This window comes from Nyctereutes procyonoides, unplaced genomic scaffold, assembly GCF_905146905.1.
Source record: "Nyctereutes procyonoides isolate TBG_1078 unplaced genomic scaffold, NYPRO_anot_genome, whole genome shotgun sequence".
In the NCBI taxonomy this organism is placed as follows: Eukaryota; Metazoa; Chordata; class Mammalia; order Carnivora; family Canidae; genus Nyctereutes; species Nyctereutes procyonoides.
Window position 1 is genome coordinate 12,809,652 of NW_026575122.1, and position 13,885 is coordinate 12,823,536.

General features: G+C 37.3%; 1 protein-coding gene across 3 annotated transcripts in view; it reads right to left on the reverse strand.

Moving 5' to 3' along the window:
• The window catches only part of TMEM131L (transmembrane 131 like), a 161,885-nt gene that overhangs the window by 38,881 nt on the left and 109,119 nt on the right, over window positions 1-13,885 (reverse strand). For all 3 annotated transcript variants that reach the window (XM_055336242.1, XM_055336240.1, XM_055336243.1), the window contains 11 exons: window positions 12,306-12,383; window positions 11,951-12,104; window positions 10,506-10,564; window positions 10,084-10,192; window positions 7,762-7,855; window positions 7,139-7,292; window positions 6,424-6,594; window positions 5,028-5,097; window positions 3,823-3,940; window positions 2,245-2,386; window positions 723-832 (listed from right to left, as the gene is read on the reverse strand). In XM_055336242.1, the coding sequence (XP_055192217.1) occupies window positions 723-832; window positions 2,245-2,386; window positions 3,823-3,940; window positions 5,028-5,097; window positions 6,424-6,594; window positions 7,139-7,292; window positions 7,762-7,855; window positions 10,084-10,192; window positions 10,506-10,564; window positions 11,951-12,104; window positions 12,306-12,383 (1,259 nt within the window). The remainder of the gene's footprint in view (window positions 1-722; window positions 833-2,244; window positions 2,387-3,822; window positions 3,941-5,027; window positions 5,098-6,423; window positions 6,595-7,138; window positions 7,293-7,761; window positions 7,856-10,083; window positions 10,193-10,505; window positions 10,565-11,950; window positions 12,105-12,305; window positions 12,384-13,885) is intronic.

Genomic DNA, 13,885 nt, shown 5'->3' on the forward strand with positions numbered 1-13,885 from the left:
AAGGACAATTTTATCTTTCAGTGGATATCTGATAGTATCTGGAGACATTTCTGGTTACCACAGCTGGGGAGGACCTACTGGCATCTATTGGGTAGAAGCCAGGGATACTGCTATAAACATCCTCCGAAACACAGAACAGCTCCTCCTCCCCCAAAGAGAAAATCATCTTGTCCAAAATGTCAATAATGCTGAAGTTGAGACACCCTGGAATCAGGGTAGATTCTACTAAGCCAAAGAAGGAAACGTTCTAAGAGAATCTGTGATTGCTCTGTAAAAATAAGATAAAACGTGAATGTCTAACATCTTTTAGACATGAACTAAGAGAATTATCATCCTTTCTAACACTTGATTGAAATGTACTAAAACACTAATAAACTCATTTTCTTGTGCTGCCCAGAGATCATTGCAATTTAGATTCTAACCTTTAGGAGTACATGTGGGAAAATCACAATTGTACAGATTTCCTGGCCAAAAAAACAATATTCTGCTGGGAACCAGACTAGACACAGTAACACTCCAGAGGCCACCTAACAAAGGGAAGTGGCAATTTCCATCAAGGTATATGTATATGCCCCAAGGAGCTGGCTGTCCAGGTACTGGGGTTAATACTGCGTACACCCACATACAGGCTCCAGGTGAAAAATGTGAAGGACTCTGAATAATTCTGAGTCATAAGAGTATTTCCCAAACCCCATCAGAAAGTCTTCAACTGGGCGCTTTACCATTTGTGGAGCAGGCGCACTGCCGCTTCTGGTTTAGGATACAAGGAGAGAGGCAAGAGCTGCAAGGAGACTGGCCAAGAGGAAGGGTTCTTCACCACAAAGTACTTCACCTAGATACAGGGAAAGGAAAATCAAAACCCCAAGGAAGGCACAGTGTCACCCCTGAAATAATCCTGCAGAAGATTCATAACCTGAGTCTAATCACGAGGAACCATAATGCACATCAAATCGAGGGACATTTAGAGAATAAATAGCCTGCCTGCTTCAACACTGTCTCCGCTATGAAGGCCAGTAAAGGTTCAGGAAGACTACAGGTGACAAAAAAGACTTGATCTTGCAATTCAAGATCCTGAACTGGATCCTGAACTGGGGAGAAAAAATACTATCATAAAGTATGTGTGTGGGAGAACTGGAAAAATTTGAATATGGACTGCAGACTAGATAACATTATATGATTAATGTCACATGTTCTGATTTTGAGGATTACATCCTTGTATGGGAGAAAATGCTCCTGTTCTTAGGAAATTCACACTGAAGGAGAGGTAGAAGGGGCACGGCACCTGACACTCTCAAATGGCTCATAAACATGCGTGTGGTGGGGGTGTGCAAAGAGAGAGAAGAAATGATAAAGCATATGTGGCTAACATGGAAAACTGGGAATCTCTGTGAAGGGTGATTGGGAGTTCTCGGTACAACTCTTGAAACTTTTAAGATGGTATCATTTCAAAATGAAAATTTTTTGGAAAGTCTTCAGATGCCACCCCAAAGAAATCCAGTGAGTGCCTCATGAAGTGTAAATTATCCCCCAGACCACATGTGATGCAGATCTTCGGCAGTGAGATTTGAGACACACATGGAAGCCTGCTGGTATTACTTCTGTGCCTTTCTTTGGGCCTCCCTAGCTCATCGAAGGAAGCACACACAGGGAGGGAGTCAGCACACCAAGGACAGAGGGTAACAGGCAGACAGAGCCTAGGCTCTCAATGACATCACACTGCTGCTGCCATCAGCTTTGGACTCCTCTGCTTTGGGCTTCTCACTCTGCAACAAGCTAATTCCTATGTGAGCCTGTGCTAGTCAAGGTTTTCTCTGTTGTGGGACATCCCGGTGGCCCAGCTGGAAGAGCATGTGACTCTCGATCTCAGGATTATAAGTTCAAGGCCCACATTGGGTGTAGAGATTACTTTAACAAATTAAAAAAATAATCATGAAATCCTACCAAAAAAAAAAAAAAAACCTTTCTCTGTTGTTCATAGTTGAACACTTTCTTGGAACATAGATTTTTAATTGGAAAAAAACTTCAGAAAATATATTTGTTTCATGCATTTTATCTGGTTGAAGTTTTATACTCATTTCGTTCTTCTGACACCTCCCTAAGTGCACCTAACGGTATATGTGTATCACTTAAAACGAATTTAAATTCTCTTTGGTTCTGAAACAGTATTCTCAAGGTGGGAAGACACTGGTAACTCAAAAACCCTAGAGCTGGGATGTCACTGACAAGGAGACACACAATTCTCACCACACTGTTCCTTAGGGCAGTTGCGCTGAAGTTTAACACAAGGCCAGGCTCTGCAATCAAACGAGGCAGAAAGAAAACAAAGGATTCTGACTCCTTGGATTTCTTCAAGCGACCAAACCGAGTCATTCCTAAAACAGTCCTCCTGTGTAATTCATAAAGAAAGAAATTACTTGGAAAAATAATTTTGACATTAAAAAAAAAGGAAATCATTAAATATCACTCCCACTAAAAGGAACAAGGACCCTTGGGGGGAAAATATGGCTTATTCTGGGTTTGGGGAAGAGAAAGTACAAGATGATCCTAAAACATTCTGTTTTACTAGAAAGCAAGAAGTGCTCAAAGAATGAATGATAAGAATCACAAACCACAAACCCCCTTGTGGGTTTAAGGGACCCACAAGCTAGCTGGAAGAGGCTCTCAATAGCCAAATCTGGGACAATTTAGCATCAAAAATAATAATGACAGTAAATGGTAATGAACAAAGAATCTGCAGGGATGCTCAAAAAGGATGTAGAATGAACAAAATAATTAGAAACATCACCATTTTGCAACCATCAATCTAACAACTAACTGATTCAGGCAAGAATTATGGGGGTGACATGCTCTTAGAGAACAGGAAATTTATATGATCCCAAATTATTGTAGCACATATTACTTATTAATTTTTAATTACTTATTAAAGGAAAAATTTATCTATAATGGAGATCTGTCACACATACAATGGGATGAGTCAAATGATTCAACTTCACACCACCAACAATGGGACACATTGATATATAAGTCCCTTCCCAGGTAATGCAATGGTAAGGACCCAAGATCAACCAAGTAGTCAGCACTCTTCCCAAAAATGTTTAATGTGAATGTAAACTTGAAGAAACAATTCAAAAAACCCACAGTGCTAAAGGTTCTATAAGATAACTGGCTAAGACTCTCTGAAGTATCAACATGATGAAGGATGAAGGAAGGGGGGTGGAGCACGGAGATAAACAGTCTACAGAAAACTAAGAAAACATGACAAGCAAATGCAATGCATGATCCTTGAATGGATCCTGGATTTTTAAAAAGGAGAAATAAAAAGACAGCCATAAATGGATATCGTGGATCAAAGAGAGAAATCTGAAAACAGATAGTATCCTAGATAATATAACTGTACCAATGTTAAATTTGTTGGGTAGGTAATGGTAGTATAGTTCTATGTAGGAGGATATTCTCCTGAGGAAATTATCTTCTAATAAAGTATTGAGGGTTGAAGTACGATATCTACAGCTTACTTTCAAATGACTCAGCAAAAACAAAATGTGTGTGTCTACAAAGATAGAAAGATCGAGAGAGAAAGAAAGCAGGAGTGGTAAAATGTGAACAATTACTGAATCCAGTATGAGGAATATTTGGGTATTCACTGCACTACACTTTCAACTTTTCTGAGGTTGGAAATTTGTCAAAATAAAAGGCTGAAAAGAAATACCAGTTATTAAAAATTCAGTCCTGCAATTTCAGTGAAGTACTATGTAAGTGATCCCTCCCCCTCAACCAGTGCTGAAGAAAAGAAACAAGGGAAGGTGAACACAGAAGACATACTTGCAGCCGTCACCAGTTTTAAATTTCTTCCATCTTTCATACAATTTATTGGCAAGTTCTGAATCCACGTCCCAGGTTGACCGATCCAGAGAAAGACTCCCTTCCCAATTAGGATTTTCTAAAAGTTAGATCATATTTAATATTTAAGTGTACAGAAAATGCAATTCAGTTAGGAAAGAATGCCACAGGCTGTCAAACTTCTCAAACTGAGAGGACCACCGAGTGAATAAACACCCCCCACTTTCCTCTGACTGCTTTACTAAGAGTCCCTCTAACCCAATGGCAAATGATATATTAAATCAAACAAACATGTATAAAACAAAACTAAATCGAATTATGTAAAGGTAATAACATAAAAGACACATGGCTCATGAATATAGCCTGAAACAAGTTAAAATTATTCCTGAAACATTTTTAACAGCTTTCAACCTAACAGACTAAACTGCTTCCCTGTAAACAGAATTGGTCATTAACTAAGTCTTTCAGTTACTATGATCAGTGCTGATGGACAAAACAGTGATCCTTTCCAAAGAAGAGCACAGACCAGGGGCTGGGCCTGGAGAAGGTGCCTGTTTATATTTACAAACTGGCCTCCTGTTCACCTTGGCCTCTCCACTTATCCATTCTGTCTTATCTGTGCTAAAGAGTGTGCCGGGATGAAAAAAATGGGAATCTCCCCCAGAGAAATCTCTGTAGTGTTAACAGTCTCCTTATTATTTTCATAAATCAAAAGGCAGGAAAAGGACCAGAAAGAGCTTCTGTATGAAAACCATGGCATTCATTCACACTCAACAACTAGCGCCCCCTGTAAAATGTTTATGCTCCTATAACTAAGGTCTTCAAATGCAAGTCTAGGTTATTTTTACTAACTTGTAGTCAGCCCTTTTATAAAAGAACCACAGTTTTCCAATTTTTCCTGGACATGAGGTTGCTGTGACCATCAAATACAGTGTTTGAAAAATAATCCCTTACGAAAAGTTCCAGCTACTTAAGGGCCATTACACAAGCACGTTTGGGGGGGATTTCAGGGGGATTCTTAACAATTTCAAGTCATTCTGTGAATGATGATGCTCTTTTAGAATGAAATATGACAAAGCTGTGTTTACAGTATTAATTATTCCACCTGTAAATGCTATTTTTCCTCACTACTTCCCACCCAATCCCAAACTAGAGTTCTACAGAAAATCTAAGGGCAAAATACTTACCTGTTTTTGATTTTCCCATGAAATAATGCATGCCACAATGTGCTATCACTTCAAAACCCAGACTCCCTTCCTAGATTGAAAAGTAATATATGAATAACTTAAAACACAACACTAAACATAAAAATCCTAATGCACTCAAATGTGAAGGAGACAATGGCCTCCACCTGGGTGAATTTCTCTTTAACCAGAAGCCAAACAACAAGCACGTGAATTCTTGGCTTCCCTTCTTGAATGAGAGCTCAGAACTGTCTCTCACAGAAGGACCAGGCCAGTGGATCCTGCACAATCATCAATGCCCATAGTGATGATCCTTGGGCCCCAAAGACACACAGCTGCCTTCTCAATTAGAAGTTAATCTCAGGACATTCCTGATAGGTTTTGTTTTTTTTTTTTTAACTGTTCTCTAATCCTCTGAAAAACAGCACACCAATCTATGGTAACTCCTAAGCCGCCTGGGACACTTAAATTGAGGTTCCACTTCCTACAGGTTGGGGAAGCACAGACCTGCTACTTCCATATATATGTGAAACCTGCCTACTCCCTCCCACAAGTAGCTCTTCTTAATATGCATCTCTTGATCGGAAAAAGGAAATTTCTAAGAAATCTCCCCTGCTTGAAATACAGATGAATGGAATTAACCTTACATCTTGTGCAGTTTAATTTTAGAGGTCCTACCTTTAAGCTTATAGCTAGGTATGAGGCATTTCTATCTATGAAACACCAACGCTAATAAGTGAGAAAAATCATAAAGATGGTTGCATGAACGTCTCATAGTGAAAAATTAGAACCCAGCGTTATACAGAATAGCTTGGATCAAAAAAGAAGCAATAACAGTAACCAAACAAAAATAAATAAACATTAAGAAAAAAATGAGGCATGTTTAATAAGACCTAAATTAAATGCGGCTAACCCAGATGTTAGAAAGCATTTTAACTGAGAACCCGTTAAGGCTTTTGATTTGGCCCACTAAAGAAATGCAAGGATTACAAGCAACCAAGAGTCACTTACCAGAGGCCTAACTAAAGCATTTAATCATCTCATTTATTTGAATTCATTGCTAGTATGTACTAGAAGCCCAACTGTGTTCTCTATTGCAAGCATATATTCCTTGCTCTTCAAATTTTGGAAATAAATGAAAATGAAATTAATCTATTTGTAATATTTTATTTACTAACCTCAAATTACTTTATGAAAAATAGAAACTCTTTCCAAATCAAGAGTTCTATATCTAAACAACCAATCATCTACAATTAGCCTGGCAATATCCTGCAAATTTCTCAGATAGTCTTAAAGAACAGGGCCTTTAAACTCTGTCAATAAAACCCAAGCACCAGAAGTGAATAAAAATAAACAGTAATTATATGAAAATTATAACACATAGTGCTGTAAACAATACCTTGGTTGGGGCTGAGTAAATCTGTAGAGGTATTGCAAAAATGGCACCTATGTTTGTAGTCAAAAATACATTGGTGAATAGATTTATGGCAATGTCTTTAACAGCAAGTTTCAAAGAAAATATATTCCAACAGCCTGGAGGTAGAAATAAAGGGCCAGTGAAATTCAGAATCTAAAAAGAAAAAAAAGCAAGAGAAATTACTTTTCCTAACACTAATTATGATTAAAACTATTATAAAGTATGATACTAAAGTTCTTCTGTACTTTTAAAAACATAATTTTACTCAATTATTTCCAGGTCAAAGATTGAATTTTTTTAATATAAATGACAGTTTTTAAATGTTTCATATGCTACTCTTTTTAAATTTCACAAAAATAATCTCGAAATTTTCATGGGTGGTATTTTGAAAAAGTCTATTTGTCATTATTCAGGCTTACTTTTAATAAGAACAATCCTTTTAGTATAAATTATACATTGTAATCTCTTTGAATAATGGTAAGAGCAAATATCATTTAAGAATTTATCTTGGTCCCTTTGAGGTCCCTAAACAATAGTTTAAAAAAACAAAGAGATCCTAGAAACTGAAAATATTCAAAGAAAAACACTTGCTTTAAAAAATCAGAAATAAAAATTAAATAATATAAATATTGATTTCATAGCATCTGACCTTAAATCATAAAATAGGCTAAAACTTGGATAAAAATACTATAGATACCTTTAAAATGTGCTTGGTCTCCTTGGAAACAAACACATCATTTAGTACAACACTACGGTCAAAATGGTTGAGGTACCACATTGACCAAACTCCTGAAGTGTTCTCGTTAGTCTCTATGTGAAACTGGGTTGCAGAGGAGTCCATTCTAAAATACCTGTGAACACAGGACGTGCATGCTATCAGGCCTGAGTGTGAGACAACGTTCAGCACTCAAGGTGCCTCTGAATGCAAAAAGAGGAGCATCAGAAAACGTTAGAGAATGAATGTTAGTGTTAGGAACGAGCTTCAGACTGCCTTCCTCAACCTCCACGCCCACAAGTGGAGCATCGGAAAGGCCAGAGGATGAGTGACCAGGCCAAGACCAGGATGCTCAAAGAGGCCACCAGGGCCAAATCAGGATCCACACCTGGCTCCCAGGCCAGGAAGCTGTTCCACAAACTGAATCATTGTTTCCCTGCTCCCATTCTGCACTCAGCCCTCCCACTGCCTGGTAAGCAGTGTTAAGTGTGGAAGGCAAGCCCAGAGAGGGAGAGTCATACACATCTTCTCAGCTATATTTTTAAGTTATTGCTAGATGAAAACAACAAACAAACATGATTAAAGGGAAAGTGGAATCATCCTACCCTTGAACCACAGGAGAGGAGAGACATGCTTTTAGTGTTGAAGTGCTTTTTATCTTCGTCATGTCCTCTTTAATTCCACTGTCGCATGATGTAGCTGTTTTGAGATACAAAGAAATAAATGTGAAACATAAGTATCTTTTCTTTCATTACCCTGAACAAAAACAAGATATATATTTTATTTCTAACTGTCTTATTACTTTGCTTTTCAGTCTCAGTTAAAACAGTGCATCAGATATCAATGGTAAAATCCTTTCTCAAACACTCCCATCTTTTTCTCTGCTGCCTTGTTGCTAATCACCCAGAACACCATGTCTACCAGCCCCCAACCACCCCTCTTTTAAATTTTTTTATTTAAATTCAATGTGCCAACATATAGTATAACACCCAGCGCTCATCCCATCATGTGCCCTCCTTAGTTCCTATCACCCAGTTACCCCCATTCCCCCACTCACCTCCCCTTCTGCAGCCCTTTGTTTCCCAGAGTCAGGAGTCTCTCATCCCCATCTACCCCTTTTTTAAACCACCCTCCCATTTCTTCTTTTGGGGGGGAAAAAAGAGAATGAACATTTTATGGCTTCTCTTTACAAAGATCTGCATTCACCATATATAAAAGGAAAGTCTTTAGTACTGCCAGGAATGACAAAAGTGAAAAATGACGCTCAACTGGGTGGGGTGAAGAGGAGCATGTGGAAGCCTGAACAAGAAAGGAAGACATCCAAAATAGCAAGAAGGAGCTTCACAGTGAAAGCACAATGTATTCCAAAACACTGTGAATTATCAAAACAACACTTTTAAGCTTTCCTTGAGCTTGGTCGTAACATTAAGGCACTGGTATTAAATTCCTAACTCTGATACTAACAACACTCAAGACTTTTTTTTTAATTTTTAGATTTTATTTATTTACTTGAGAGAGAGAGAGATGGCAAAAGAGAGCAGGCGGGGAGGGGGGCGGGGGGAGGGAGTGGTAGAAGCAGACTCCCCACTGAGCAGGGACCCTCCCCCTACCCCCTACTCCAGCTCAGTCCCAGGACCTGAGGATCATGACCTGAGCCTAAAGCAGATGGTTACCTGACTAAGCTACCCAGAGTCTTCTAGTCTTTTTTTTTTCCTTAAGCTACATATATGGCTCCAAAAAATATTCAAATGCTAACAAAAATGTGAAAATAGAGTCTACTGTTCACCCAAATTCCCAATTATCTTAAACAACTGCTAGCAGATTCTTAAACATCTATCCAGTGCTCTACACATACACAAGCATATAAATACGCTTTAAAAAATACCAAGTGGGGATGCCTGGGTGGCTCAGCGTCTGCCTTTCGGCTCAGGACATGATCCTAGAGTCCCGGGATCGAGTCCTAGGATCAAGTTCCACATCAGGCTCCCTGTGTAGAGCCTGCTTCTCCCTCTGCCTATGTGTCTGCCTCTCTCTCTGTGTCTCTCATGAATAATAAAAATAAAACAAAATAAAAATACCAAGTATACACACACACACTGCTGTACATACGCCTCCAAAAAGCTGCAGGGCACACCCACCTGTAAATGCGCTACAATTTAACCAGGCTCCTCCTATCATTGGAGGTTTACATTGTTCTGTTATCACCAACAGTGCACATTTCTTTTTTGCATGCATATATGAGTATATCCATAGATAGTCCTTGACATAGAATTAAGGATCAAAGAGCATATATGTGCATTTTAAATTTTCAGCGATTGTCAATTTTCCCTCCAAAAAAAGCCTGCATTGGTTTATACTCTTGTCAAAAATATCTGGGTTTTTTTCCTAATCATTACCAACACAGAATACTAACAATGTTTTTATCCTTATTGATCTAAGTAAAAAATTATATCTCACTTGTTGCTTTAACTAACATTTCTTGAAATACAAGTGAGGCAGGTCATGTTTTCATATGTTTAGAGTCATTTGCATTTCTTTACAGAACTCTACCATAAATAAGAACGTAAAGGACTGGGTTTATACTCACTAGATCTGCATAGCATTGTGCACCAAGAAACACCACCTGGGCAGCAGAGCTCTCTAAAAAGAGAGCACCTCCACCAAATACATTTTCATCTTGCTCCTTCAAATCACCAACTCAGTTAAGCTTTAAATGCAAAATCCTACGTGTGGCAGAAGTGGCATCAACAATCTCTTTTTTTGTCATTCTGTCTCTTAGTAGTTAACTACTAAGGCTGCAGTACTACAATCAAACACATTCACTTTCTGAAAACTTTGCTGACTCTGCAGTTCTAAGGCATTTCACAGAAGGAATTGCTATCATAACTAGATAATGAAATAGTCTCCAATATTTTTAAAATCTGTACCTTTGCAAGTGAAAGAGGCGATTTTTGTAAAGTTTGTTGTAGAAGTAGGTAGGAGTACTGGTTCAAACTGCAGAGACAGGGCATCTCTCTGTGAGAAATGATGTACGTCCTACCAAAAAAAAAAAAAATCCACATTAGTATTTTCAGAGGGATATTTATCCAATTTGAATCAACTCTGTTAAATGAACTAAATAGCTCAGACTGGCATACAAGCAACTGCCCAGCATATGTGTCTGTAACAGTATGAAGGGGGTGCTGACAACCTTCATCCTAATATGGGTTCAAGCAAGGGAAAAGGAGTATAAATTAAAGCAAAAGAGAATTGAGACAGTGTTTTTGTATCTGTTCCTGAAAAATCCTCATGTTCTATAATTAAACACATACTTGTCAGTTTAAAATTTAATGTAAGCATTTACAATTACCTGTATCCAAATAAGGCTGTTTCCTGAATGTAATATATACATATTTACTGCCGAATCATCTGTCCAAAAGAATCAGAGCAATGAGATTAAAAACAAAGAACCATCTCATTCTCACACCTTAATATAGTAGTTAAAATACCACATCACATATTTCTATACAAAATGTGACTTGATTTTCAACACTACAATTGAAGCTGGGAGCTATTTTCTGTTGGATATTCTTATAAGACACAAGAAAAAAGATCCATACAAAAAGATTGACCTTCCAATATAGGATCCCTCAAGGATGATGAACCACCAGTGGAGAAACTCTGAGTCTAGGGTCATACTATTAACTCTTCTGGATGAAACTAACTAATTGGACAGCTTTAAATAAAGCTGTGTCCTCCTGTTGATTAGACAACCCCTCATTTCCTTATTTAGATGATCATATTTGTGGAAAAACAAAACCCTGGGATCTTAAAACATAGCCTTTCTTTTAACCTTCACCAAAAGAGCTCCCTGTGGGACAGAGGTCTTCTCTACATTGTTGTCTACCTGGCCATTCTGTGAATCACCAAAACTATGAACCCAAGGACAGGATAGCTCTCCTGCTGAACCATTACTACTACAATCAATTCTAAGGAATGAAAAGTAAATGATGTCTGACCAACTGTTAAGACTGCCAAATAAAATTATGTTTTGCTACCAAATCTTTCTCCAAATATGTATAGGATATGTGTGTGTGTGTGTGTATATATGTATATGTATATATATGAGTGTGTATATGTGTGCATTTGCATGTACATATGTGTACATATATACACATACATATAAATATACATATATACAGGACAGTCTTGCTAACCAATGGATAATAGCAAACCCCACGTTATAAGTGTCATGGACCATATAATACGTGTTGCCTACAAAAGTTCTTAGAAACTTAAATTGATGAACTAGGTAATTTCTGGTACATAGGACACACATTTTCAAAGACAAAATTCATAGAAATGGACATTAGAGTTCACACTATCCTAACTTGTCAGGCATCCAGGAACAACCGGCACCCAATCAACTATTAAAAACACAAAGCAGCATGATTTAACTGAGCTTCTGCAAACCAGTAACAATGGAACAAGAGATATGAGACTTAAAATACTTTGTGAATATTTATATTAGATTGTTGTGCCCATTTAACTTGTTTCTCTCCAAGATACCAAGAAAAATTAATCCTAAGGGAACTCAGAATGGTTTGCAGTCACTCTTAATTTACTCCAAAATAATACAGCCTTACTAGCAATTGCAGATTGAGAACTAGTTACTGTTTTAATCTCTTAATGATGAAATCAAAGGCTCTTTGTCTTGCATTGCAATGATACAATCAATATGTAAATGCCACGAGAATGATGATGTATGTTAATCAAAATATATTTTAATAAAAATTTTAAAAGATTACACCTTACCTGAGGTCTCAGATTTATCTGTAGCTACATAAATAATAGAAAGATGATCTAACAAATCTTGTGTGTTTTCTTCAAATTCTTTTGAGGAGTTTTCCATGGTTACAATTATGCTCATTTGTAGCCGTAAAACATCATCAGATTCCATATAACAACTCTGAGATTAGAGGGATGGAAAAACAGGAAAAACAACAACAAAAAAAATCATCCAAACTTTGTGACTTCAAATTTTAAAAAAAGAAAAGCACTTATAGTAAGGGCATGTGTATTTCTGAAAACAGAATGTGTCATCTTATTCTTTATTTCCAAGCCAAGAGGTAGGAAAGGAAAGATAAAAACAATGAATTTTTTATTTTACCTTTAACTGCTGACACACTTTATTACGTAAACTGCATTCCAATTGTACTTGCAAGAGGCTAGTATTAGTGGTTTCTGCCTAAAAGAAGGAAAAAAAGGGGAAAAAAAAACTTAAAAGAGGCAAAAGTTCAATTTCATATTCATAGTGAACAATCTATCATTTATTCAGGACATTAATTTATTCATTTAATAAATATTGAACTATCTGCTAAATGCTGCATATTATTCTAGCAGCTGGAAATAAACATGAATAAGACAAAAAATGTGTCACTGAGCTTACATTCTAATGGAAAACATAAACTCTCCCTTGGGCAACATGAAAATTCCTATTATGGCAATAAGGAGATAAATATGTTCTAAATATATACAGGATACTGTAGTTTGGCATTTCTTATACTTTTTGAAATTTGTTTCAACATAGGAGTCTTTCATTTCAAAGTAGCTTTACCCAGTAATAGCCAATTAACTTGTTTTTATGTCTGCCTTCCATTAGTAGAATGACATTAGAAGCTGTGACAAAACAGTAAGACAGTCTAAAACGCCACTGGTTGTCATAATCATTTTTAATATGTAAAAGAGCTACAGATGGAAGAGACCAAAGTAAATGAAAAGAATGCAGAATTTTGTCAAGTTCAAAGATCTTAACAGCCACATGAGATGAGAACTGACATAGCTTTAAGAGGAGGAAATGAAAATTCTAATCAGGAATACAGCCATTTGGGTAGGGAGGGTGGGGGGCTTGGGTCGGGGGCAGCGCAAAGAGAGTGAAGGCACAGGGAAGTCAGGTAGTGAGGCATGTAAATTCAGACAACCAAAGCTGGGAGAGTTCCTTTTTCGTTCAGTTTGATGTGTCTGGCATAGTGATTATAAAATAAAAAGGCACTTGGCTTGGCAGCCATAGTCAGGACTCCAAGAAATCTCAGTAAGGTAAGAAGGCATTCCCCAAATCCTTGGCTGACTTCATTGTTGGTAAGCATTTATTCACTCCAGGAAGATTTAGTATTAAGTAGAACCAACATGATGGTATTTAATTTGTTAGATTTATTAAGAATTACCTAAGTACATTATGTTTAAAAAAAATTTTTTTAACCACTGCATTCAACAACTAAAGTACCAAAACTGCAATGTAATATAAAGCATTTTAAAATTCAGTAAAGATAGTTAAGCTTAACTAAGCTTGTAAATGGGACCAAATATTAACCAAAGGCTCTCTTAAAAAGTAATTGCTACTATCTGCTAGACTTAATACCATTTGTAAACTGAATGTAAAATATATTTTTTAAAGATTTTATTTATTTATTCATGAGAGACACACAGAGAGAGGAAGAGACATAAGCAGAGGGAGAAGCAGGCTCCGTGCAGGGAGCTCAATGTGGGACTCGATCCCAGGATCTTGGGATCATGACCTGAGTCAAAGGCAGATGCTCAACCACTAGGCCACCCAGGCAACCCTAAAGGTAAAATCTTAACGAAGAACTAGATTTCTGAATTTGTCTTTCTGTAAACAAGTTCCACCATCAAAGTCGTAACAAGAAAAAGCCTACTACTCTCTGAAATTGCTTTAACCCAAGTTATAAATGA